The sequence below is a fragment of the Motacilla alba genome, chromosome 3 (assembly GCF_015832195.1).
Source record: "Motacilla alba alba isolate MOTALB_02 chromosome 3, Motacilla_alba_V1.0_pri, whole genome shotgun sequence".
NCBI lineage: Eukaryota > Metazoa > Chordata > Aves > Passeriformes > Motacillidae > Motacilla > Motacilla alba.
In genome coordinates, this window is record NC_052018.1 from 14,828,698 (window position 1) to 14,856,474 (window position 27,777).

The following is a 27,777-nucleotide window of genomic DNA, read 5'->3' on the forward strand; positions in this document are numbered from 1 at the left end:
ATCCTTATGCTATGAAGCATAAGGTTCTTAAACAGATACTGGTATTTTAATGGGTGGAAATGCATAGTGGAAGGACTTAGAGTAATTTAATTTCACTTTCCTCCCAACCTTCATACAGTCTAATTTTTGGTGATTTAATTTACATATTTTAAAGAGAATCAGACCTCATAATTTGGATTTCAAATTAATAGATTTGTTATAATCATGAAGGAAAAAAAGCTTTTAAATCATTTTCTAGGGATGAATTATTGAAGAGTTTCTTTGTGCAAAAATAATCAAATTATCAGTGATAGGACTGAAAGCATGAATCAGGAAAACGTTCATGACAATTTGGGGACAAGTAGATCACTTCTGCACACTGTTTACAGTCTAACTTAGTGGTGTTACTCTGTTTCTTGCTGTTAACATATAAAGGTATATGATAAATTCTGATTTTTTTTCAATAGCTATTCTTAGGTGTTCTGCAAATAATTCTTTTTCTTCCAATACCCTTTTTTCAGTCTTGAACTTTGGTACAAAACGCTTTCATAGCATAGTATTTACCATTCTATACTGGTGGGAGAAGGAGGGGGATGAGTGGTTTTGTGTGTAAAGTATGTAATTCTTCAGTTTAAGTTTCCAAGTTAGCCTCACAAATGTACCTAACAGATGAAAAGTGTAGTTCTATGAGGTCATGTCACCTATTACCAGAATAATGCAGGTCTGTCAAACCAGTGGAAATTTGTATGGATTTAAACACCTTTAATTAGAAACCATATACTCATAAATAACTGTCAATTGCTATGGTAAATTTATATCTCAGCGTTGCTTCTCTGAGGCTTTTGTGCAACGGCTTACCATATGAAATAGTCAATTTTCCTTTATGAATTTATGAAGAATGAAGATGTAGTTGTCAGTTCAATCTAGGGACTGAGCAGTGGGCCCTGGCAGCCAGGGAGGCTCCAAGAGGAGCACAGCTGGATGGCTGAGGGAAGAGATTATACCCCTCTGCTCACTCCATAGTCTGCAGCACAACACTGCCTCCACCTCTGAGCCCCCGAATTCCAGCCAGACATCAGCACACTGGGGAAGGACCAAGCAGAGGCCACCAGGATGGTCAGAGCAGATGCCTGAGGGAGCTGGGCTTGCTCAGCCTGGCTGATGGACATGTCCAGGGGCTCCCATAGCAGCCTGCCCCAGCCTCTGGGGAGGGTATCCAGGAGAGAGAGCCAGGCTCATTGGTGCTGTGTGGTGAGAAACAAGGGGCTCCCCTGAACCCAGAGACATCCAGCTGGAGAAGGAAAAGCCCATGCAGACAGGGAGGCCAGTGAGGCTGGACAGGCTCCATCCCTGGAGGCTCTCGACACCTGACAGGACAAGGCCTTGAGCATCCTGGGCTGGCTTTGTATCTGACCCTGCTTTGAGCAGGAGGTTGGGCTAGAAACCTCCTGAGGTCCCTTCCAAGCTGCCTGGTCCTAAAAATGCTGTCCCTGCTAGGAATTTCACACAATGAAGGTCTCTTCAAGGTTTTCATGGCTGGATTTTTTGGTGAGGATTTAAGAAAGGGCAAACCAGTTTTTCATACAGACCATATAATTTCTGCTTAGCCATTTGGTTGGATTGTTCCAAATGGATAACTCCATATTGAAAAAAAAACCCAACTTTAATGTATTTTAATTCCTACTAAATTGTTTAAATGTAATAGCCATAGTTCATGTAACAAATTAATATTGAGCCTTTTCAGGGTTATATCACATTTAAAGGTTTAAATAGATTAAAGCCTGAAAATACAAATTCCCCTGAAACCCATTTTGTTTAAAACATGTGATTAACTGTATTAAACAATGTAACATGTTTATATTGATGCTCTCTTAGGGTGAGGTTTCCATGCCTGCATCCTATGCTTGGCATACAACCCTAATTAGGATCCTTCCAGCTTACTGGAGAGATGACTAGGCTGTGTTTCTTTTGTTGTAGCTGTAGCAGTTGAAAAGTTAGTACTTAAGATACCAGAACAGAAAGAGATGATGAGTACTTCTAGACAATGATTCACCCCATCCCAAAATAAATGCCGCAGATAAGTAAAATGACTCATTTGCTAACAGGGTTTGCCTTGCTTGCCTTCTTTGTTCTATAGTGACCATACAAGGAGCACAGACAGGGAGGCCTAGACAAGTTGATACATCCTCTTTTTTGGCATTGCTTAACTTTAAAGAATGAGCTACAAAATAGCTTCATAGTGTAATCACCCTGTATTTGGGATACAGTAAAATCCTGCTGTATTTGTTTGTACATTCAGATGAAGTGCTATCTTATTCAATGATCTTTTCAGCACTCAAAAGTACTTGATTTTATTGGAAGAATTGTTAGGTTTGCATTATTGTCTGGAAGGGGATAGCAGGAGACCATAAAACCACCTCAGTCACCAAGAAACAGCAACAAACCAGAAAGCAGATAATTTTATAAAAGGTACATGTTGGTCTTTCCTACTGAAATTCCAGGGGGAAAAATCAATATGATAAGAGATTTATATTGAATGGAATGATTTTTGAGATGAATTTGCAATGAATGCAATATTCTTAACTTACATGAACACTAACTGAATCTTCATACTCGTGATAGGCAAAAGAACAAACCCACCTACCTTAAACAGTCTTTCAGTTAAAAAGGTTTAGTTGATAGCAAAAGGAATTTTCAAGTCTTTTATAGAAGTGTGACACTCATTAAACATCAAACCCTCCTGTTGCAGATTACTTGATCTGGCATTTAAGGACTGGGATTGGTCCTTTGATGATGTTGATGATATTGATGGTGATGATGATGATGATGACGATGTTTTTGATTTCTGAAGAAGTATAAGGGGTAAATCTAAATAGAGAAGAATGGATTTGTTTGCCTTTGAATACAGCATGCTATGTTGGATTTTGTTTTTCAAAGCAGAGAAAATACAAGATCTCATTTTAAATTTTTAAATAGAAAAATGAGATTCTGTTCATCATATTGAACTTTTAGAAGAGTCATTTTCATTAAAACAAAGTTGTTGCCTTTGCCAGTGTTTTTATTTTTCTAATTTTAGAATTTTTTTTTCAAAATTCATGTCTGCCTGCCTGAAAAAAAAACCCCCAAAACTGCTGTTTTCTGGGTCTTTGCTCATCTCTAATGCTAATACTGTGAACCTCAGCATTGCATATTTGAAGGATAAAAGGGAGATGGTAGCAGTTGGATGTTTAACTGAAGTAGACATGGTATTTACAAACACTTTTTATTTCTGAGCTTTGAATATAAACTGGTCTATGGCCAGCAGACATGAAATCACTGGAGTTCTGCATTTTGTTTTTTTACCTCTGTTCTGAAGTGAATTTGACTTGGCTTTCCTTTGCAGTGCTGTGCTTTCTGGGTACCTAACCACGCATTTGAAAACTATGTAAACAAACGGGTTTGCAGCTTCCATGGTGTGGTTTCCTTGACTGCTTTAGAAAGATCCCGCTGTTGCAGTGATCTGATTTGTCCCATGGCTTAATTCTGGATGTATTGCAAATAGCTTTACCTTTTTTATAGACCTCAGGATCTGATAATTTTCACACATTGATGCAATCTTATATTTACACGGAAAAAAACCCTAAATGTTAAATGCCTAAGAATTGTTTTAAACAGTATGTGAGATGTGTCTCAGCTGTATAACAGTGGCACTGGGGCTGCTCCTCTGCTGTGTGCTCAAGGAACTGAGGAACCAGCTCCTGTCAGAACTTAACTGGCTTAGTGTTCACAGTAATGAGCATTATCTTAATTAAATTTACTGCATCTTTGTGTATTAAAAGCTTACTGATCACTAATCCTTTAGAGGTAACTATTACACTGGGCATATTGTACTTCACCCTCATGTATTGCAAGGGGGTTTAATTGATTTGGGATTACAGTGTCTAAGGATGTGCTATACTGAAGTAATGTTGCTGTTGGATGCAGAGGAAAGGTGCTTCTCACAAGTACAATGATGAACCCATCTTAAAGGAAGACTTTGAAGAAGTATATTTTTGTCATATTTACATCTGTTGCGTTTACTGACCAAACTTCCTGCTTCTTTTTCAGCTAACTGCTTTCCGTGAATGCAGACACAGTCAAGGTGATAATTTTCTTCCCATTACAGCAAGACTGAAACATATCCCAAAATATATTAAAAATATATATTTTCCTGAGAGATTGTGCTATATATATCAGAGGTTTACATTTTTGCTGCAATATAAATTACTAATCTCTGAGGGTTTTCCTGTATTCTCCCAAGTGACTGATCAGTTGAGGAATGGTTGGTAAATAGTCAAAGGATATGTTAGGTAACCTTTTAAACTCTGTTACACAAAAGCTTCCTTGTCAAGACACATACACTACATTTCATAAAAGGATCGAGAGGAATGAGTATTGAAGTGGAAGAAACTGACTTTGCAGCTTTCATAAAGATGCCACCAGCATGTCTGCACGTAGAACCGGAGGAAGATCCACCATAGTGATATAGACTGCATCTGTGAGAAGTGACCATTAAACTGTGTAAATATATTGTACTGTAATACTGCAAGAGGGGTTTAAAAATCTTTCCACTTTATTTTTTTATGCTTATTAATCAGATACCGTTACTTATTGCAGTTGCAACTATGCACTTGTATAAAGCCATAATGTTGACATTTATATCATTCATACACATCTATCAGAAGCTGCATGTCAGTGTTCAGCAGCTGGTGTAGGTTTGAAGTATATACTAGTTTCAGCTAGTTTCATCATGGGCAGTCCCTTTGTACCTGTCTAATTGCCTTAATTTAAATTTATTTTCAAGTTTTTTTTGCCCATTCTTTCTATTTAAGGAAAAAGAAAGTTTACCAGCTCTTAGGATGCAGTTTTGCTTTGTGGCAGAAAAAATAGTGCACTATTTTTACACCTATTAAGTATATCAGTGTCAACCTATTTTGAATGTATATCGACCGGTTTTAAGGGTGGAGAAGTGTTGGTTACAGAAACAATGTCTGAGAGCATGGGATTTACCAGACCATTTGCTTGTACATGTAACTGCTCATCCAGCCCTTTTTACAAACCTCAATACTAGTTATTGACTTATATTAACCCTCATTAAGTGCTATGAAACTTCATTTTGCCTTGTTTTTGCATACTCTTCTTGATGTGGTTTTTTTATTATTATTTCTGAAAAATAAAAGAATCTGTGACTATTTTTACATTTCACAACACAATATCTGAGGACTGTCACAAACTTTAAGAAAAGTGAAACATACTGTAGATGTATTTTAAAGTTTTAATCTGGTTCTCTAGCACATAGCTGTAGGCATAGATAAATAATTCAGTAGTGTGTTTTGAGAACTTATAGCTGGGAAGAAAGGGCCTCAGAGGCACTTATTCTGACTTTTTTTTAAACTTGGAGTTGTACAAAAAATATAATATATATGGGCTCATTCATGATGTGTTCATAATTATCCCAGAAATGCATGTTTTATACAACTACAGTATGTGATGGTAAACATATTGACAGTAAAAAATGTAGTCTCCTATTTGGTCTCTTTATATATATATAAATATATATATATATATTTAGAATATATATATATAAAATATTGTGTGGGAGTGCAGTAATTTAAAATATGATCTAACACTTCAATGAAGGAGGACATTTCACTTTAAAAATTTGTTTGTTTGTTTTTGTTTTTTAAAGAGTGTTGAAATGTTTGGAAGGATAGGACCATGTTTTATTTAACACTATCATGAAAGGTGGACTTGGAAACACTGAAATACTGAAGATTAATAAATATATTTACATTTTGTAACCTCTACTACAGTTCAGCTTAACAAAGCAAGAATGTATTCAGTCTTCTATTTATGTGCTCACAAAGTGAAATGTCGTTTGTGAGTTCTTAAATTCAAAACTAAGACTTTCATATAATTTCTGTTAGGTATTATAACCCAGAGCACAGCTACAGTGGTTTTTCCCTGCTTGTTTTGATTTACATAAGTACGGTATATTTTTAGATAATGCAGATTTGCATAGAGTACAACATTAAAAATGTATACAGTAAAACTGTTTCCATTCACTGAATGCATAAATATTTTATATATATATACAAAAAATGTTACATTGTGGGAAGTTCTATCCTTTTCTGAATTGGAGAATATTATATATATATATATATTTTTTAAATAAACTATTTGAGTAAGGTAAAATAGTTCCTGAACTTGAGAAGCTGGTAATTAATTGAAATATTTAAATATAAAGATAACTTCTGCAGCAGATATGGGAAAGGCAAGGGCTGCTCCAAAGGCAGCCCAGCAAAGGCTGTGTGTATGGAGGAAGAGCAGACTGCGGGGGAGCTGTTTGGCAGCTCCTCCCCTGCTGGGGCTGGATCCTTTGCACTTTCTCTCCCTGGCTTGCCCTCATGTACTGTGAATCCACGGGGCCCTGCTAAGCCTGACATTTTAGGAAATGTACTATATGATAGTATTTGCTGGCCACAGTGTTTGAATTCCATGTACAAAAGGTCCTTAGCTGTACGGACAGCAGGCTGCACTGAGATGGAGTGGGGAGCAGGACAGGCCTCGGGGAGCACTGGGCTCCTGTGCTCTGACCTCTGCTCAGAGCAGAGCTAACTTAGCACAGCTTTCCTCAAAGCCAGTGGGCTGAGGTGCACAAACCTCCCTTTGTACCCAGGACACAAAAGGCAGAGCTGCTCTTCTGTTCTTCTCCCTTATCCTGCTGTGAAATGCAAACACCTCTTTAATGCTAGTTCCTGGAGTTTGTGTTGTTTCCTTATGGTCTAGTGGTGACCTTTTAATATTTTTGAGAGAAGGGCATATTCATGAACTAAGGTGTATTTGTCTTGAAAGTCAATGATGTTTTAACATTTTCTTTTTGTTACAGGCTTGTCCTAAGCAAACAGGACATTTTTATGGCCTGAATGACTTACTTATAGAAAATTCTCTCCTTGCAAGTCCTTTTGTCTCACAAGAGTAAACAAGTGGTATAGCCAAGCTGCAGATTAATCTTCTGGAAAAACCAGGGATCAGACTTGGAGCCTGAAGCTCAAGGCTCTTGTACGGAAATTCCTCCTCAGTTCCCAGTGCAAGAGCTCACCAGCACAGAAGGACAGGCAGACCCCATTGGAATTACCTTGTCAGGTGTCAGAAAGACCTTTCTGCAATGAGATTTCTACTTCTGTCCTAGTTGTGTGCTACAGTTTCCTACCTCTTGTGGTCCCTGCCAAAGTGCAGCCCCTCCCAGCACTGCCAGCAACCCAGCACCAAGTCTGCTTTTAACTAGAGGAAAACTATGGTGGTTCTTGTGCTTCTGAGCATGGCTGATGCTGTAACCAAAAACATGACATAGAATCACAGTAGGATGTAGGACTTGGAAACATGCAAGAGGCTCAAGGATCTTAGCAGTGACAGGGGCCAAATTTAAAACATCACTGAAATTTCATTTACTTTCTCTTACTGCCTCTTGAAAACACTGAACCTCCTGCATTTTGACAGGCATTCAGTGGCTCTCTGAAGGCACCAAGGCCAGGAAAGCTGCCACTGAAATTATGGGCTTTTTCTCCTTAGTTTCTTTTTAGTTTCTAATGTCAAGTGATCATTAGAAATTTGAGCCTTTCTGTTTGTAATCTTACAATGTATTAGTTTCCCATCTAGCTTTGAGAGAATCATCCTTAGAAGACAATTCTGAATTTTGGTCCCAAGTGCCTTTTCCCATCCTGTGCTTGCGAGGTTGTATTTGGGATGCTGCTGTGAAAAGGGGGAACTTATATGAAAGCAAACTTCTTACCTGCATTGCTCATACAAACCCTTAATCACCTCCCTATTCTGTTTCTGAGGCAGAAGAACAAACAGTACAAGGTCCAGTTCAGTGAACTGGAGTATTTCAATCTCGTCCACATTCCTGGACAGTTTGCCTTGACATTCATGTTAAAATAATGATTAATTTATTTTTTTCATGTAATCATAGACTATATCAAGTTGGAAGGGACCTATAAGGATCATCGAGTCCAACTCTCTGCTCCTCACAGAGCTGCCTAAAACTAAACCATGTGACTAAAAGCATGATCTAGACACTCCTTGACCTCTGACAAGCTTGGTGCCTTTTTCAGTGCGTTACAGTTTTTTGCAAATGATCATCTCTGCACATGGTACACTTTAAATTGAAAACATTATTTCTTATTTTTTAAGACAATCTTTTGAATTATTCAGGGTTCTGTCAGAATCCCAAGGATCATACGGTTTGCCTGCTGCTTTGAAGTATCCCTCATGAGGGTGGGAAGGAGTCTTCTTTCTAATCTCCATAAAAGATGTTGATGGAGTGGTTCTGAAAATACAATTTGTGTTTGATGTTGAAGTTGCCTTAAAATTGGACAGGTGTACATACTCAGACACTCTCATCTGAGAAATCAGACAAGTCTACTGCAATGTGTGTGGCAGAGAAGAGCACTCAAAACACATCCAGCCTAGTTCTCTCCAGAAACTACTGCAATGAATGGGAAAGCTGTAGCTGTAGAAACATAGCTCTTAAGAAGTGGGAATGTAGAGAAAATAATGTATTGGCATAGGGATGCTAATTACCAGGTCTTATTAATGAAAATTGGGGTTTGGAATCTTTGCCACTTTGTAGGCAGGAAGCCGTGTTTTATAAAGGTAAGAAGGCCACATTACTACTCGATATTGAAAGGGTGAAGCCTTGGATTTGACTGCAGCTGCTTTTGCTCCAATGATCTTGCAGAAGCTGCAAGATTAAAGTGATCTTTCAAAATGAAAGTCATGGTGAAAGGTCACAAAATTTCAATTGTAAGTGTATGTAGTCCTGATACCTTAAAGAACTCTGGAAAAACACATCATCACCCTGAAAAGGGCAGAGAGTCCAATAATGTCATGTCCCTGCAGCCATTACTTGTTGGAGGAGCTGCACAGAAATGCTTCCACAGCCAAGACAAGTGCATGGGATGCTTTAGTCCCACCACCTCATTTTAAGGTCGAGGCCTTCAGTGTTTGTTCAGAGATGTGTGCCTGCTTCTATGCATAGTCTTATATTGTCCCTGTGGGCCTCATGTCATGTAGTTCTTGTCATTTGTTGTAACTCTTACAGGTGTTTTTTGCCCAGGATGCTCTTGCACCACTTGGTAAGCATGGCTATCCAGCGATAAGTACACCAGGCTTGTGAGATCACAGCCAGTCTGCTTAGACTGCTTAGACTTAGGGCACTGAATTGCCTTCAATATGTTCTACTTTTTATTAACAAGTGAACCGGTAGAAACTTTTTTTTGGAGTTACCTGAGATATTAAATCCCTTGATCTTTTTAAGACTGAAGGAGCTGGGTACCCCACCTGAGGTCTGAGCCCTGTTTCATATTGGCTTGCCTTGCACTGTCTCTGACCTCAACTGTTCCATTTTCTGGTAGGCTCTTGGAGCAGGTCTTGCAGCTGGGTGAAGGTCTGGCTGCACCTTCAGGACTTGAATCTGCTTGCTGGATCCCATGGTCTCATGTGTCTGCATGATGTTTTCCAGCACATTACAATCCCTGTGTCCTGGGGGCCACTGAGATTCAGTAGGATCCGTGTAGCCTTTAGCCCAATCCGAAGCCATGGGGGAAGGCTCCCCTGCCAGCTCTGTTCTGAGCTACAGCAATGGGAGTTGATTACTGCAAGGTGGGCATTTGTGCAAACTAAAAATAACCAACAAGGCTGAGAGAGGAAAATGCCCATGAGCTCAGAGTCCATGAGGACTGTAAGGTATGCTGACAGTGCATTTCATGGGGGAAAAAAAAATCTCACAAAATAAGTCAGACTCTTGAAAGACCACTCTACAGGATCTTTATATAGTCAGCTGTTCAAAGGTGAAAGAATTTCTCCCTAAACATGCTTTATGGAAGATCAATTCGTGCTTCATTAAGATTTACCTGACAGAGGCAACACTGAGGCATAGGATATGTGTTATTCTGTTTATGATTTTCATATGGTATGAGTCTTGGTACTGCTGGCCAAAGTCTTCACATTCCAAAGCAGAAATCTTGTACATTCCAGAGCAGGCATATGCACAGATGACTTGCAATTATAATAAGGCAGTAAGTAGAACTGATTTTCAGCATGGAGCCATGTTACTACAGAGTTTGAATGAGAATCATCATTAGCCAACTTAACTTGTCACGTTTTAGACTGGTGCAGGTTCTGCCCTTTACATCATTTTCCAGAATAATTGACAGATAAAACAAGGAGTCTGCCCTCTTAAAGCTCCCTCCCTGTGAGTCAGTGATACCACATAACATGCAGAGGTACCGGTTTAGGCTTCTAACAATTTAAGAAAGTTCTAAGATGAAATAATGAAACAATACAGGGTATGAACAAAGTTGTGACAATTCTTTAAACTGTTCTTCAGTTTAAATTAAATTTCATCAAAACTATGATGTAAAAATCTGTTATTTTACCCCTGGCCCAAAGATTGATTTTTTTTTTTCCAAGATAGACATGGTTGCCCCAAACTACTGCCAATGTAGAATGGAATAGCTGACACCTTTAACTTGAAAACATCTGGATGTCTGTCTTGCCATTAGGCAGGAAACACCTGAGGTCTGTCAGGACTCAGGTCTTTGAGACTGGCAAGGTCTTGTAATTGGATACATCACTAGTGATGATGTGTCAGATTCTTACAGTGCTGTTCACTGTGGCTCCCAGGCACCTGTTTGACCTCAACAGTTGTCATCACCGAGAACTCTGAACTGTCCTGGAGAACCCTGGCTCAAAATCCAGCAAATTAAATTTAGTACAAGCCAAGAACTTTAGGACATCCTATTTTAAGATTTTTTTTCCAGCTTCCTCACTTTCGTAAGTGAGACATCCTTAGACCATTATTAGTGATGAAAGTGACAGTTCGTGTTCTGCTTCATACATAAATATGAATTTCAAGTATGGAAGAATTTGGAAGAGAGTGGAAAAACCAGCCTGAAGAGAATTTGGAGGGAAGTCTTTATTATTTATCATCAGGGAAAATACATGGCTGGGAAACTACCTCATTTCAGTTATCTCCACATCTGTGGAGTTTTTCATTTATAATAGTTCCTTGTGTGGACTCAGCTGTTATTTCCTTTTTTTATTTTCCCCCATTACATATGTCACTAAATGGATGATTGTTTGGTGGAGGGAGAGTAATTTTACCTCATTTAAAGAAGTGAGTGAAGGTGTTCTGTAAGATTGAAGCCATTCAGTTAATTCTGAATTACTTTCTCCACAGTCAAACTCACTAAAATCCAGCTCTCGATCTGCAGCAGTTGGGGGCTGTCACTGCCTCCCCACCCCGCTCCTTTCTCTCGTGTTTCAGTAGATCAGATGAGCAGAGCCAGGATTGGGAGCAGCCAATGCACAGTGTAAGGCAGACAGAGGCTCGGGGGTCAGGCAGGAACAGGGACTCATGAGCAGTCCAGGCAATCGCATCCCTGGCTGGATTGGAGCAGCACAAGGAAAGACATCTGTGTCTGCTTCGCACAGAATGCCCAGTGCTAGGGGAGGCCCTTAGGGTGGGGAGAGGATGGTTTTGCATTTGTGTTCAGTGATCTGTTCACTGAGGACAGTCCAGAAAAAATGAACTGTACACCTCTTCCCCTGTCTACATCCATGTCCCGACCTGCAGCCTGCTGTCTCTGGACTCACATCCTCATTCTTTTGACAGTAAAATGTTTTCTCTCTCATACAGCTGAAGTGAGCTTCTAGCTTACCTGCTGCCAAATCCAGTCACAGTTCATCATAGCCACTGCTGGGGGTACTTGAGGTTATTTAGTGGACTGTACTGGAACTCAGAGCTTGTCTTCTCACAGTCAAGAAGACTCAAAGTTTCTGAAACCCCAGCAAGACACACACTTTGTCAGCCAGGGCAGGACAGGTTGTGTTACCTTGTGAGCATGTTGTGAACTGGTACAATTAGACACCGAGTGTGTAATTCCACACCTGTACAGCATCTGTGAATGGAGTTGGATTACTTCCAGCCCTGTGGACAAAAGCCGTTTACTTGCTTACACGTTCTGCCATAAATCCAAGATACTTTTCCTGCTTGCTTTTGCCCTGCTGCTGCATTACACAGCAAATGACCTCCCTGTTTCCATCCCAATACTGGTGAATGATGAGTTTAACAAGATTTATCCTGCCTATGTATTTGTCTAAAGCTGTTGCCTTTAATCCAGCCACTGAGAAGATTATTCTTTACCTACTGGAAAACACAGTGTCTGTGCTTTAGTGGGGCTTGCCTGGAATCTGAATGTGCCTCTGTTTATGAAAGTGAAAGTTACTGTCTGAGAGAGGAAAAAAATGTGTAAAACTATTTATTGCTAGTTTCTGATTTGTTCCATATCTCTTGCAGCTTGAATGAGAACTCATTGTCCAGCTTTCCAAGTCCACAAAATTACTTTACCTTAAGTTCATTAATTACCCAGCTTTAATTGTTTTCCTCAGTCTTTTTTTTTCCCCACAGGTTTCTAAGGTGATTTATTCAAAATGCATTAAGTAACCTATTAAGAACTGTTCTTAAATGCATTTTCAGTATTTTATGATAAAAAACCATCTTGTGGTGCTGATTCTCAAACCAAAAATGGAGCAGCTTCATCTTGCTACATCATTCAGGCATGTGAAAGATGTCAATAACAGAGAGGGTTTGGATTCCATACAAATCTTTCTCTATCAAGAAAAGGCTTTAATTAAAAAGCAAGTGTGTTTTTTCATTTTAAGGTGCTGGAGCTCTTTAGCATTTGGCAGGTCAATATTCAGCCTGATGCTTCGAGTGTTAAGGTGAAAGCTGCCCATTTATGACCTGTAATGAATATTTCATTTTCTCTCCATATATGGAAACAATAAAAACTCAAACGCAATGAAAATTAACTGTAAGAATGACACTATCAATCTTGAAGAATAGCATTTATTAGTATCACCTAGAAAATGTATCACATGCCACCTGCCACCATTTAGACCACTTCAGATACTTTACACAGCTTTAGTAAAATCAGAATGTTTACAATTAATCTTTCAACCAACATAGAAAGATTTAGACTTTTTATTGGAGCAGTGAAAAAAAGCTCATCTTTGACTTGCTCTCAATAACGTGAGATACATGAAATCAGTGCCCAAAGACACATCTCTTCCCAGCCCTTCCCACTAAAATTTAGAGTACGAAGCAGCTGTTTTCTGATGGTGAATGCTCCAATTGCTGTATGCTCACTGGCAGAAACATCTGCTTTTGCAGATCGGTTTGCTCCACAGCAGTCACACAATTTAGAATGCTGCGAAGAAAACCTGCCTCAAATGAAATCAATGCAGTCTTCCCATAGTTTTCAAGGGTGTTGGGATCAAAGGTGCCTAGGTTTTTACATGCCAATCAACAGAATACCGTAAGAACTCTTGGAATGTTTTATCTTTTAATTTTGGGGAATGTAATGACAAATGAAGGCAAGCTGTATGATTACTAATGTAACTTTTGGTTGTGAAGGCAGTACTTCTTAAACTGAAATCCTCTGTTAATAGTTGTCAAGAATATCCTTTCCCCCTTTTTACTCTAAGTACTACAAATTGATTAGAATTTCTGAAGGAAAAGTTTAAGCGAAGTCTATGTTCTTCTACACACTTAGCACTGACAGGCCAAAATTTCATGAACCACAGAGCAGTATCACCAAAACCTGACAACCACAGGAGATCAGTCTGCTGAGATGCATCAAGGTGCACGTGTCACTGTCAGTATGGATGGTGTTTGGGAATTCTGGATATCATTCCAGGAACATTTGCTTGAACAGCATTTTTAACTGTTGGCCACAGTTTCATAAATTCCCATACATTTTAGTCCCTGCTGTTTCCAAAATAGTATGTTCAGTGAATGAGAGCTCAGGTTGAAAAATAATTAATAGTTGAGTTTTTGCTCTCCTATCCAATAAAAACTGGGTATACTGAGGAAAGTGACTATGGGTATCCTGTATCAGCTGTATAAATTGTACTATTTAAGTGTTGCATGTAAGTGCTACAATCCCAACTGGATTAACCTTATTCTGGATTGGGCCTTGACTCAGATTTTCTTCATACTAAAATACAGACAGCTAATGTTGAACTAATTGAGTTGCTTGCAAGAAGACAAACTTCTGTTGTGGTTTTACAGTCTTGCAGCAGGACAAGTCAGTATGTTGGTGCAAAATCGATCGTGTATAATTGAAGAAAATTGCTTATATGTAACCAGAAAGTACTGAAGTGATACCAGAATATATATACATCCAACTATGAAATACCTTGTAGTAAAAAAATCCAGAGAAAATGTGATATCAGTGAAACTTGTCTGAAATGACCAATAAAAATATGCTGCTTAAATTAAGTATCTTATCAGAATTATTTCTAAGAGAATGTAAGCATGAATGTACTATACTGTAAGTCTGTAAGCACTGTAAATACTATAAGTACACTAAAGAGTAAATATTAGAGAAAGAGAGCTTCCTCAATCTTTGAAGAATTCTTAAATTCTCTAGGCTTAATTTTTTTTTTTCCTTTATGTTAATGATATGTGTGCTGATGAGTGTCGTCTAATCAGTCTTTTTAGTCTTCCTGTAGTGCAGGATTGTGGCTGTGACCCAAATATTGAGAATGAGCATGACTATGAAACGGATGAGAACTAAAAGAGAAAAAAAATATTGTAAGCATAAATCAAAAATATCAACTGCTGTTACAACACTGGTTTGTAAACTTTTGCTGGTGTTCACAGAGGCTGGTTCACATTTGGAAACTGTTTTCAGCCAATTCATGGGTTCAGTTACCATGTTCAGGAACCCACACATTCTGAGCATGAATCCAAGCATTTAGCACTTGATCACTTCCAGAGATATAGCTCAAAATTGTACACTCCAGTACCTTTAATTCTATTGTAACATGGAGAATACTACAAGCATGAGAAATAGTATAAATATAAATTTATATGTACACCAAAAGTTAAATTCAGAGTCACAGCTCACATGTCCTTTATAGTTGCATGTGTTATTTATAATAAAGGAACTACTCTCTACTCTTAAGTATCTCTTAAGACTTTGAATAGACAGAGATACTTGTATCTGTCAGACTTTAATGACAGAAAATCTGACAACTGACAAAAAAAGCAGTACCTGGGTTAAATCAGCTTTAAATCGTAACAGTATAGTACCTCTACCTGTGAGAAGGTATTTAAAGTATAGGTATGTCTGATGTCCATTTGGCAGGTGGAATATTCACAGAAACGTACACAAAACTTTGTTTCTGAACTATGTGATATCTGACTGTTCCCTACGTGTCAGTGTTGCAACTTAATGGAAAACATTTTCCATTAGAGCAGCACAGCATCAGTGTTTGCTGCTGGCCCTTCCATGTGCCAGAGTGGATGGTGCTGTTTCAAACAGCAGCTCCACCCAGCACCAGCTTTGCTTTCCTGGTGTTTCCTCCCTCCCACAGTGAACCCCTCCCTCCCCCTCAGTGTAAGTGTGTAGCTGTGGGTGATGTGGACTCAGTACCTGACCCTGACTAAAGCCCTGCGTGAGCATTTTGCCAGATCTTTGGTGACCAGTTACCTGCACAGCCCCACAAACTCCTTACCTTGGCAAAGAAAAAGCAGCAAGCATGGGGGTGGAAATGTGGGCCAGAAATGGGACTTCTTTTTCCAGTGAAAGACCCACTTGAAATGCTTGCAAAGCTACAGCTTTATTGGGCTGCAGAGGCTGCTTAAAAATTACAAAATCCATTCAAGTGATGTTTCTGATGAAATAGTTTTGAACAAGAACAAGGAACCACCAGATGAAGTACAAAGGGATTGTTACTGTTCTTGCATCCACCAAGCCTTGATTTTGAACAATTTACTGAAAAATCTGTGACACTCCCTCGCTCTTGTGGTTTTCTCAGGATGGTAAGGAGCAGTTACATAAATCTGCTTTATAATTTCTGGAAATTATATATTTTAAGTCAGTTTTTAAAAATTTCTTACCAGCCTACCATTTCATTTTCAGCCTGTCATAAACTTTCTGAATGTTGGACCTAAAACTGTTCACATGCTAAGCTGAACTTTAGTTTTCTAGAAGATTTTTTTAATTCAAAAAGCTGTCAATAAGGGAAATACTTATTACTTGAAATCTCATTCAATTACTACAGGTTTTTAAAGCTGTATTTTACTATATTTATTATTTATTATTATAATATTTATAGTAAATATTTTAATAGTTTATTCTGCTATTTTCAGAATTAATTTTGTAGTGCTTTTGCCATTTGAAAAAAAAATTCTTTTGGACCAGTTGCACCACATGACAAGCATAAGCAGTTTTCTGGCTTTTTTTTTTTTCTTGATATCTTTGCCTGATTTGTAATCCTGTGTAACTCCTGCCCTCACCATGCTAACCTATCACATTCATGGTTTGTTCTTGTGAGACTTTCTAAGTGTTTTGCAAAACAACTAAAACCTACTGTGGCAGCTGTTCCCTTGAAAAGGCAGAGAATTCCATACTTCACTCACCTGCGCGATCATTTGTAGTCATTACAGTTGTAATAATTCTTGCTGTAAATTGAATGAATTCTGATTAGTGGAACACACAGGACACATTTATACTTTAAAAATTATGAAATATCTGTTTTTCAACAGAAGATAATCTTGCAAGAAAATATATACTGTACACATTCCCACCTTTAGTGCGTCCACTCTTCACTATTTTGGCTTTAGAGATCAAGCTCTCAAAGCTGACTGACAATGTATGAAGGGTCATTTTTATAAGAAAATCACAGATATAATTAGAATTTTTACATCTGTCATGCTAGATTGGACGTGGTCAGTTTATTGCTTTTCCTTCTGTTCAGCCCCTCCTTCAGGAGCTGACAGAGAGCTACACCCACAGTTGAGTTAGCATGGCTTAACCACTGGGAATGTTCATGTGTGTGCCTTCAGGTTTTGCAAATACAAGGAATTCAGCTTCCCTTCTCACAAGGAACCTACATGTTAATTATTTCTTCACACTTGCAGCAGAGCAAAAGCATTTACAGTTTACTGTCACTGTTCACCACAACTTCTGACTTTTTTTCATGTAGAAATAGATCCAGCATCACTGGATGATGAGTTTTATAGAGAGAATATTTTAAGTGAGTTTTGTGAAGATGCAAAAGGCACTTCTGACAAACAGCTGTAGAACTGTTCATTCAGACAACTGGGGAATTGCCACAGGAACACCACAAATGACTGTTCATAAATTTTGTCAAGAAATGTAATTACAAGTAGCCATAGTATTAAAGGTATTTAGCATTAACTGTGTATTTATTTGTAGACAGCTTTTCAAAATTAGCATTGTCTGACTGTATACCTGAAATTTTAGCACCTTTTCATGCTGGACCACTAGTAACTTTATTAAATCATAGAACATGGAAAAATTTTCCTCATAAAGACAGCCTTTCAGTTATTTCAATTCTGGTTCCCTTGGTCATATTCACACTTTAAGTCATTGGTTTTTATCATCGGTGTCAAAGACAAAACTTGTTTTCAAGAGACTTTGTGTTATCTGAGTCCCAGGTGTCAGCACTGAGGGAAACTAAGGTAAGATCTTTACCTGCTAAGACTGAGTAAAGACCTATGAAAAAAAGGAATTAGGAGAACTCAGTACTTCACACCAAGTTGTCTGTAGCTTACCTGCAGAGGCATATACAGACAAGCCCCAGGTCAGGGCGCTCGCTTGTCCCGAATCTTTTGTCTCCCAGAGATGCTGCAGCTGAACCAGCTTACTGGCTGCACTGATGAACGTGCACAGATTCTGAAAAGCAGGTGAAAAAGAGAGAGAACCTCTGCCTCTGCCATGGTATTATCTGAGTAATACCATGAGTAATATCAAAGGAGTAACTTTTTCATTTAGAATAAAAAAAAATTTGACACTTTTCCAGTATTTGGCAACCCAAGTGCTTCGGCTTCTCAGTAAGGAACAGTGAAGGAAAAACTGGGAGTTGCCAGAAACAAGGACTCATTTCTGAGGTACTGCCCAGCAAGAAGCTCAAAGAGCACAGTTGCTACTGTTGCTGACAAATGCTTGACAGAGGCAAATGCAGTAAGAAGCAAAGAAACAAAAAAAGGTTCTCAACCTGCTCCATAGAACTGTTTATAAAAGTCAGCTGAAATGAGACTGACCTAGTCTAAACAGCAAGGTTGATTCAGACCATCTGTTACCATTACGTCTGGCAAACCAAACCATAAAGGAATGAGAAAACTGACAAGAATGTGTGGAAAATTAGTCCAATTGGAGGGAAAAATAGTAACAGGAATGCACTATTCACTCAGTCCCCCTTTTAAAGGGGATTTTGCAAAGGCAGCAGGTAGAGAGGACTACACACAGGCCTTTGTGCCATGCCTGGATTTCCGCGGCAAGTAAGGATCAGCATAGGGCTTGGAAACTTTTCTCCCCATCTGTATCATCTTTTCCATTAGCAGCTCCTGTTCATCTCAATTACTTTTTTACTTTCTCTCTCCTGCTAAGAAAATACCATCTTTAACCTTTGTAGGCACTATCAGATTATATTTTTTTTGCAAAATTGTATGACTAAAGGGGAAAAAAGAAATATGTCACAATCCCTGTTTCAAACACTTTGATGCTCTATTCTCTTCCTCTTGTGTTAAAGGTTTATTGGTTGGGATTATGACATTAGGACAAAAGTGGCAGTAGTATTTCAACATTTTAAGTATTTAGTTTTAATTACGACACCACCAAGTAACAGCTTATCTCAGAACATGCCTTTTTGCCCCCCATGGAGTCTCTATTTTCGGTGCTGTTTTCCAGCTACTCGCAAAAGAAAGAACCTGTATCTGAAAACTGGCTGGTTATTCTGAAAGCTAACCAAAATGACAAATTCTTCCAAGGACATATATATAGGAGAGAGTGCACTAATAAATACTCCCAGAAGAAAAAGTAATTTCATGTGAAGACCTAATTTCAGATAATCATGTAGCACTTACCATGGCCAGGTCTATTATCCACTTCTGCAGTGTTAGCATGTACCAGCCCACCCAAAATCTTATATTACATTAAGTTTCATAGCAATTATAGGATACAAAGTTCTCAAAACTGCCTGGGGAATAAGATGTTTTTAAACATCTGGAAATAATCTTATTGAAACTTTTTAACAGACTATACAATTGAGATAAAACATATTAAGAACTGGTTGAAACACTAAGTGTTCCTATTTTTCACCCCGTCTTTGGTCAAATAGTGTCTGGAGTTTCTCAAAACCTGCTCCAAAGCACAATATTTGAGATTTAAACCCAAGTCCTATTTGGAAAAAAAACAAACACACAGTGCTGTCTTTATTGTATGTACAACCTGAGTGGGCAGGAATTTAAAAAAAAACTTATTAAAAAAATAAAATCTGTCATTTCTATTTTGCATCCCTGTAGAAAATATGTAAATTAAGAATTTAGTTTATTCTTTATCAGTTGGGAGCCTTCTAAAGCAGAGCAAACATATAAACCTTGCTTCCTGCAGAGGTTTTACTGTGATCCCAGAAATCAGCATGTGAATGTGGAATACATGTTGGGAGGTGCCTGAGAATGAGTTACAACAGTAGCACACAAGAAACGATGACATAGCTGCTATGCAAAGATCCACCAAACAAGCCACATAAACCAAACCTCCCAGATCTCAAAGGATACACGACTGCATAGAAAAAAGCTCGTCTCACTTTTCCACTGAAATGCATAATACAGGACAAGAGAATGACATCTGCAATAAACAAAAGATGGCTCGTCACAGAAAGGACTGGAGGGGCAAACAGAATCCCAGACAGTTCCACTGGGCACAAGGTCTGTGGAAACTCCTTTCTTATAGCTTTTGTCTCTCAAATGTGATTGATGACCAAAATACTGCAAGCTCCAAAATGAAGCTTTTCTTAGAATCTGAAGTGTTGAGTATGTTTCTCTCCCATGTGGAGAAACCAAAAGGATGAGTTTACACTGTGACTCTGTGTAATAATTAGGTTTTTCTCCTCTACCTGATCATCTCTTTCAATGGCATTTAAAAACAGTTCATTTTTATATGAGATGTTAATTCCCTCTTCCCCCCAACTCCAGCATCACTGCAGTGGAGCACTGTACCCACATGCAGAGACTTGGAGTGCTGAATGAGCCCCGTTTTATTTCCAAAACATGGCTTACAAAAATTACCTTGTGCAATGACGACAGGAAACTCCAGGTATGTCTCCAGGGGGTAACCATAATAGATCTGGTACCTCAGAAACACAAGGAGGCTGAACAGAGAGATACAAAATATGACTGCACAGAGGGACACAAATGCCTTCACAACTTTTATACTGTCTTGGTGGTGCCAAAAGACTCCAGACAGGTGTAGCCCTTGCTGTCAAACTGATCAAACAAAACACAGGCACACAGAGCAAGCCTGATCATTCTGTAACCTATTTCTGTTACCCTCACTGCCCACACTTCTTATTGAGGTCTTTATGTCACAGTCTGTTAGGCATAATTTTATTTATTATAATTGCTGAGAAAGAGATAAAGGCTTCCAGACCTAGGAGATACCTTCTCTCTGCAAGAGCCTTGGCACCTCCAGGATAACTCTGATTACTTTATTTATGTCTGTAGTTTAATTTGTACATTAAGAAAGTTTTATAGGTGTAAAAAATGTCTTCCAAGCTGTCTAGACTATACTGTTATGAGATTACTTAGTGTAGCTCTACTGGTCAGATTAAGAGTCTGTTTCTAAGTGAACCAAACAATGCCAATTTTCCTTCCTGCCATTCCACAATACAGTACCTAAAAGGAACAAAACTTTTATGTTTTCTGTACTTCCAACTCTCCTACAAGTCCATGGGGTTAGATAGAAAATTCAAAGCTGCATAGAAAACAGAAAGGACTCAGAGCAGTTTTATGGAAGAAAAAATATTATGGTTTCTGGTGTAGAAAAATGGCAGAAGGAACAGCTTGCCTTGTAAGAAACTGGCTTTTACAGTATTCAGAATTTAGATATCTGAACTTCCTAGAAATGCTATTTGATGTAGAGTCAAATCAGACTCCTAGCCACCAGCACCATGTTTCTGGGTCACCCCTCACACCTGGTAACTCTATGTTGATTTCACAAAACCAGCCCAGCTTGTAGTGGTAGTCACACAGCTCCCTGCAACTGGATTCAAAGTTTTTAAAGGTAGAAGGATAAACAGTCTATTAAGTAGAATAAATGTTTCAAAGAAGACCAGAACCTGTAGTTGTGTGGATACCGTGGTTCTCACACAGGTGCTGAAAAGACATTTCCAGCTTCTCCACGCTCATCTCAAACATTACTTACAAACCCTTTTACACACCAACGCACACAAATGACTGAAGTGCCGTCACCGCTTTTCAGCTGAGGCTGTGGGGTCAGTAATCTCTGCTGGAGCTCCAATTTGCTTCATTTACTCTGAGGTGTGTTGAGGGTAAACAGCAGCTACACGGGTTCAGTGCTGTAGAGAGAGGCGGGCGGCGAGCGGCCGCGGCGGAGCGTGAGGGACTCTGCACAGCTCCACTGAGAGGTGTCTGTCAACCCGAGCTGTGGCCCTGCCTGGAGACACGGTACAGGCACCCTCAGACACGCCACGCCGTTTTTGTGAGGGGATTTTTCTGGATGGAACCCCCTTTCCTAGCTTGGCGCCGGGAGGTGGCAGCCGCCCGGCTGGATGTTCTGCCCACCTCCACCCCCACTCCGGACAAAGCAGGGCTCTTCGAGGTGCTTTCTCTCACTCGTACCCACACCTGAACGTGCACACACCGAGCTTATTTGTTTGTCGTTTCATACAATCCTCTTTAAGCAAGATTTAATAAGCCTAGCCCATGTAAGCTCATTACAGGCTCACAAGTCTTCGTAGTTTGACACGGCTTGTAATTTTCTTAAGGAATTATTTAAGTCTTACTGCTTCGGATGAGGGAAAGCCTGTCTGACGAGTACAGCTACCTGCCCCACAGGGCGCACGGGCCACCGAATAACTAAAACACAGGCTTACACCCTCTGCAGCTGCTGTACGCAGCGACGTGAGTGGTCCGGGACGGTTTGGGGCAAGCTAAAAAAGACGAGTTTCCCTTTAAATGACAAAGCGGAATCACTAAAACAGGAAGTTCCTTCCCGAAAGGCTCTGTGGGCTCAGCTGGCGGGGCTGGTCCTGAGCTCCGAACGGGGCGCAGTGGCACCGCGGGAGCGGGCGGCGCCCGCCGCCCCCAGGCCGCCCCTCAGCGCGCCCTCACGCCTGACCTGAGCCGCGGAGGAAGGAATGAATCCCTGGCTGCCGCAGCAGCCCCAGGGCCCCGCACCCCCGGCCGAGGGGACCCGCGGCTCCAGCCGCCGCTCCCGCCGCGGTCCCCGTGTGTCCCCGCCGCCTTACCCGGCCAGCTCCAGGAGGAGGCTGCTCACGCTGAGTCCCCACGCCGAGCCGGCCCTCAGCACCGCCACCAGCTGCGGCAGCTTGATCACGGCACACACGGCCCAGGTTGTCAAGTGCACCAGGTCCAGCAGCCCCGGCGCCATCCCGCTGCGGCGGCCCGGGACGGGGAATCCGCGGAGCGGCGGGCGGGGTGCGGTGGGACGGTGGCGCCGGCGCGGCCCTCACGGAGCGCCCGGGGCGCCTGCACTGCCCGGGGCGCGAGGAGGGGAGAGCCGGGCCCGGCGGAGCACCCGCCGCCCCCTCGGGAGGGGCAGCGCCACGCTCACCCCCGGCCCGTGGTGCTGAACGCCGCTGTGACCGAGGGGACACCCGCGCCGGCCCCGGGCCGCTGGCTGAGACCTCGCTACCTCTGATTCCCTCGGTGACCCGGCGGAGAACCGCTCCGCTCCAGGTTCGGAGTGTTGGTCCTGGAAGGAGTCTGTTGCCGTAAACAACATCCCCGAATAGGGATGATGCGATGCCGTGCCGGCCATGGGCCGTGTTCACCCTGGGGCAGTGCAGGTCAGCTCCGGCTTTGGAGCTGTAGGCTGGAGCAGCTTTTTTCCCCAAAGTAGAGTCCCCACTGCTCCAGCGCCCGTGGTTTTCAGGTCACTCTCTCTGGAGTGCCGTGTAACTAATTCCTGCAGCAAGGATCGCACGGGTCTGACCGCAGCACTTTATTTTTACAAGAAAAATGTGCAGCAAAATTAAAAGTTGCTAAATGCTGAACTTGTCAGATGATACCAAAATTGGCTGCAATAAACTTTTTAACACAATTTGAAGTATTAGAAAGCAGGCATTCTTTACTTGTGCAGGACACAGTGGATTTATTCTGTGTCTGGAGTGAGACTTTACAGCAGGGTTTTTATTCATTATAACTATATACATTCATTAAAACATGCTTCTTATTTAATATATAAATATCATTTTCCTAGAACAAATAGGCATACATTCACCTCTTACTGGAAGTTTATGGTTCTGGAGGTTTATTAAGAGGGGTCTTTGGTGACTGTATTCACTGAATGCTTCGATATTAAAGGTGACTTTCCCTTGAAGTTTTTGTTTGTGTATGCACTGTTGTTTCTTAACTGTCTTGTTATATAAAATTTGCTAAAAACCCACTGTAGGCCTCCTTATCTGTTTCTCCACAGCTGTGTTTATCTTCCTATGTGCGTACCTTTACAGTATTTTTTTTGACAGTTTCAGCAACTTCAGGGGAGCTGAAAATTGTTATTCTTTAAGTTATTTATCACAGGTTACTGGAGATGGAGTAGCTTCTCCAGAACATACACCTACCCACCATACACAGTTACATACAAAACCAGTAAAATTTTTGCACTTCTCAGTTTGTCAGAACTAAATAAAGGTTATCCTAGGAACACACATTTGTACTGATTACGCGTGCTCCAAATCTTGGCTCTTTTGTGCCTGCATATGGCCAGGACTGCTCTGACTGTCAAATGTACACCATTAATTCAGAGTTTTACCTAGAATGTAATTGCTTTAACATGAGGGGTTGTTTGCAGGCATAGAATTTTTTCTTTTTCATTTTAATTTTAATGAAAGTTGTATTTTACTATGGTCAATAGTTCTTAAAAAGGCTTAAAAGGTGTATTGCAGTAATTCCACATACTCTTGGTGATATTTTAAAACGTATTTCTAATTCTGAATTCATAAATCATGTTGCCCTTTGGTAATTCAGTCATAAAAGGAAGCAGGTATGTAGAAGTACATAAAATCTCAAAACTCTGAAATAAATAGCCCCCAGTACAAAATTTTTATGTAGAAACTGTGTTTCTGTTAATACAATTCAAAGTAATCAAGCTTTTCAAAGACAATAAGCTAAAAGAAGAAAAGAAAATTTGAGTTTACCTTAAATAATAACTGTTCCAAGATTTTCTTGATAAACTGAGTTGTTGGCTTTGTGGGAGCATTATGTACTTGGGAAAAAGTTGAGAAATTGTAATACGTGATGAAGTTACTTAAAGTTAGGTCTGAGGTGTAGATGTGTTTGTCATTTCAGATAATCTGAGAATAACAGTGAAATATCTAGGATAGAAGTTGCATATTTGCACTACTGTGTGGATGCTGATCCAAAAAACCTGTAAAAGTGTCAGGAATTGTACTGCCTTGTACCTTTCTAGAGTAATCAAGAAGCTGAGCTAACTTCAAACTATTAAGCAGCTCCATGAGCCCATTTTATTCAGCCATTTTTATATTTAAGAAGATATTAAGTATTTAGCTTTAGTCAGCATTTTACCTTTTTAAAAACACATCCTGCTTTGCATTGCAAGCAGTCACATAACTAGGATGATTGAGTATCTCCCCTGCCCTGTCTGTGTAATTGCCCTGCTCTGCGTCTGTTCACTGTGCACGTGAGCCGCAGCTTAGGGAAGGAACAGACATCACAGTGCTGGGCAGCCCCATCCAAGGTCATGAAGAAAAATTTAATCTGTGAACAGTCCTAGTCTGTCTAAATTATTTAGTTCTACATTAAGTTTCAGTTTTGGTGACTTGCAGCAGAATGCAGGACCCCTTCAAGTTACAGTTCAGGAAATGAATTCATAGCATCCAAGCCTCCAGTGCAGACTGCGAGTTCTGCAGCAGATGGGCAGGGGTTTAACACTGCTGCACCTCAAATGGGAATGCACGTGTTGATTCCTATTGAAAAAAGCACAGAGAAGGAAAATAATCTTCCTGTAGTAACTAAGGACGAAAAGCCAAAACATTTTTTCCCCATAATGATGTTGGCTTATCACAACTGAGTTTTTGAACAGAATAATGCCTTAAATTTTGTGGGTTTGCAAGAAATGCAGAGAGTGCGCTCTTGCTGGTTATTTCCACAGGCTGCCATACTAACAGGGAATAGTTCATTTTGTAGATAATTGATGTTTTAAGCTCTAGGTTACATCCACCATTGAGGAACCTGAGTGTTTGGGGACAGTCCCTGAGAGACACACAAAGGAAGGCTGGGGTGGACAGAGTTGCCAGGGTCCACAGGTTACAGGAGGCTCATTTGTTTGCCCAGGGAGGGGAGCATGAACACAGTGTGTCAACCCATACAGCTCCGGAAAGTAACCAGAGGAATTAGACATACCAGCACGGTTGCAGGGCTGTGACCTCTTAGGGATCACAGGGACAGAATGGCACAGCACATTATGTATGGGTGGCAGAATTCAAGCTTTTTTGGAAAAGCAGACAGGGAAATAAGTGGAAGTTGTGTTCTGCACAAAACAGTTTTATGTTTGCGTGGAGCTTTCCCCTGCTTGTTGCAATAAGCACTGAGTTGGTTGAGAGCTGAGAGGTCAAAATTGGTGGGGACACTGGCATGGGGAACATTGTGCAGGCACCTTCTATAAATTGTCTGATCAGGAAGAGGAAGCAGATGAAGCTTTAAATAACTACAAGGAGCTCACAGTTGAAGGTACTGCCTGCTTTGGAATACAAAATTGCTCTGCTATCTGGAGGAACACCAAGAGGGGTAAAAGCAGTCCAACCAATTCTGTGGGTCATCAAGAACATTCTTTTTTGACCCAGGTGCTGTATTTGTTACTCACAAAGAAAGAAAGAAGAAAAAATAGGCAATGTGACTCCAGGACCTTAGAATTAAGACCCCAAGAGAAATTTGTAGAATAAAGCTTCTGGGCTTCAGAAGAACAGAGTTTGTCTTATTTGGGAAATTGGTTTGTCAGGACCTCTCGGGCACATGCGATGGGGGCAGTGGAGATCAGGAGGGTGCATTGAAACTCAAAGAGAAGATGCTCACAGAACAAAAACTGGCTTGTCTGGTGAGATGGAACTCGAGCAGGCAGAGGAACAGCTTGGCTGATCCAGCAGTGCTTCTCTGAACTGAAACACCAAAAAGGGAGGGCTGGAGAGATGGAAACAGGTATGGGCTACCCAGGTGTGAGGGAATGGAGCTCAACACTGGAACAGTGGCCCAGAGAGGCTCTGCCATCTCCTTCTATAGAGATTTTCACAACGGAGCAGGACAAGGTCCTGAGCAACCTGGTTTGACATTAGCATTGACCTTGCTTTGAGCAGGGGCTTGGCCTAGAGGCCTCCAGAGGTCCCTTCTGGCCCCACGACTGTGATTCCCTGTACTTTAACCCTTACGCAAGCTGCGTATTTGAGGCTCCATTCTGCCACCAGACACATTAAGACAAGGAAAAATTATCAAGACTTTAAAACAAAATTGAAAAAGGATGGCTATGATTTTAGGTACTCTTTGCATTTTGTTGTCTTTGCTGAACACTTGTAGTGCCCAAGGACTGTGAGCTTTACTGTTGAGTTGTCATAAAAGCTCACCTTGAGGAGGAGGTAATCTCTGTGCTGAGGCTCCTTGGTGGCACAATGACACTGCTTCAACTCTGATTTGAAGATCCTTCTCTTACTAAAGAAGTCCAATGGATCCCTGTGAGCTTCGTGTTTGTGGTTACATTGTGCAAATGTGCATGACACGAGTATAAAAGAAAGAGTCTAGGTTGCGTGTAGTTTGTTGGTTCTGTCTGCAGTGTGTTGTATATATTTGTGGGAACTGAAAACATGACCTTATTTATATAAGGTTTACTTGAGGTTAGGCTGAACAGAAGCATAACAAATTGAATGAACGTACTATAAGAAAAAAAAAAAAAAAAAAGAACCCCAAACCCTCTTGACTCAGTGTTTGGTCTGTGGAATGTTTTTCTGAGTTAACAGAGGGCGTTATGGTTATTCTGGGCAATGGGCAATGTCATTTATCTAAAATAATATTGCTATCTAAAAAGTAGTACTGAAAGAGCCTAGAAACACAGATTTTAAAACCTAACCAAAAGCTTAACAAAGCGAGGATCTGGGAGGAGCAGAAGAGAAGGAAAATACCTTAACTAATGTCCCTGTTAGAAAATCTGAATTGAGCTTGTAGCCCAGAGAGGAGGTTGAGCTGCAGCTTTTGGATCTGGAACTGGTATTGTTCTAGATCCATACTTACATCTGATTTACCCAAAGAGGAGGCTCCAGCAAGAGTTGAGAGTGTGAGTATATAAGGGCAGCAGCCCTTGCTAAGGTCCTGAATGAGACCTCCTGCATTCTTGCTAAATGTCTTAAGATTCTCCCAGAGGGTGCAAACGGATCTGCCAGCACTGAGGAGCAGCTACAGTTACAATCATGATTATTCCAGCAAAGATCATTATCTTACCCAGTCTGAAACAGTGCCAGGTGTGGGTTTCACTCTGGCCTTTGTAGGGTTTTTATGCATCTCTATGGTAACACAGTGCTCGCAATGTGTCAGCATTCCATTAAGTTTTGTGGTAGAGAGTTGATGTAAACATTGTGTTTTCAGTCTATATCTGGCTTTAAAGAGACATAACGGTGTAACTGCTAAATAAGCATTGT

At 40.5% G+C, this 27,777-nt stretch overlaps 3 protein-coding genes across 10 annotated transcripts in view; 1 reads left to right on the forward strand and 2 right to left on the reverse strand.

The window, feature by feature from the left end:
* ROCK2 (Rho associated coiled-coil containing protein kinase 2) overlaps nucleotides 1-14,344 on the forward strand; it is a 104,597-nt gene extending 90,253 nt beyond the window's left edge. For 6 of the 7 annotated variants that reach the window (XM_038133742.1, XM_038133747.1, XM_038133741.1 and 3 more), the window contains 2 exons: nucleotides 2,729-2,841; nucleotides 4,066-14,344. In XM_038133742.1, the coding sequence (XP_037989670.1) occupies nucleotides 2,729-2,828 (100 nt within the window). In that variant the 3' untranslated portion in view covers nucleotides 2,829-2,841; nucleotides 4,066-14,344. The remainder of the gene's footprint in view (nucleotides 1-2,728; nucleotides 2,842-4,065) is intronic. The other variant, XM_038133745.1, reaches the window with a different exon arrangement.
* On the reverse strand, nucleotides 12,120-22,651 carry SLC66A3 (solute carrier family 66 member 3). 2 transcript variants are annotated; one of them, XM_038133750.1, is made up of 7 exons: nucleotides 22,366-22,651; nucleotides 20,165-20,247; nucleotides 19,655-19,724; nucleotides 18,962-19,019; nucleotides 17,651-17,771; nucleotides 16,493-16,534; nucleotides 12,120-14,638 (listed from the first exon to the last, which is right to left on the reverse strand). In XM_038133750.1, exons 1-7 carry the CDS (start codon nucleotides 22,506-22,508, stop codon nucleotides 14,550-14,552), a joined length of 606 nt encoding a protein of 201 aa, XP_037989678.1. In that variant the 5' UTR covers nucleotides 22,509-22,651; the 3' UTR covers nucleotides 12,120-14,549. The 2 variants fall into 2 exon arrangements, with proteins under 2 accessions (XP_037989678.1, XP_037989677.1); XM_038133749.1 differs by lacking the exon at nucleotides 12,120-14,638 and adding an exon at nucleotides 14,645-15,927.
* A 256-nt stretch (nucleotides 22,652-22,907) lies between these two features.
* The window catches only part of C3H2orf50 (chromosome 3 C2orf50 homolog), a 29,817-nt gene continuing 24,947 nt past the window's right edge, over nucleotides 22,908-27,777 (reverse strand). The window contains 1 exon segment of the mRNA XM_038130736.1: nucleotides 22,908-23,079. Coding sequence (XP_037986664.1) covers nucleotides 22,908-23,079 — 172 coding nt within the window.

Bases quoted from the DNA above. Each gene is read 5' to 3' on its own strand.
- SLC66A3 (XM_038133749.1), bottom strand. From the start codon at position 22,508: ATGGCGCCGGGGCTGCTGGACCTGGTGCACTTGACAACCTGGGCCGTG. The intron at 19,020-19,654 runs GTATCCTTTGAG...ATGTAATATAAG, and splicing joins GCTTTTTTCTATGCAGTCGT to ATTTTGGGTGGGCTGGTACA. The intron at 15,928-16,492 runs GTGAGTGAAGTA...TATAATTTCCAG, and splicing joins GACTACAAATGATCGCGCAG to AAATTATAAAGCAGATTTAT.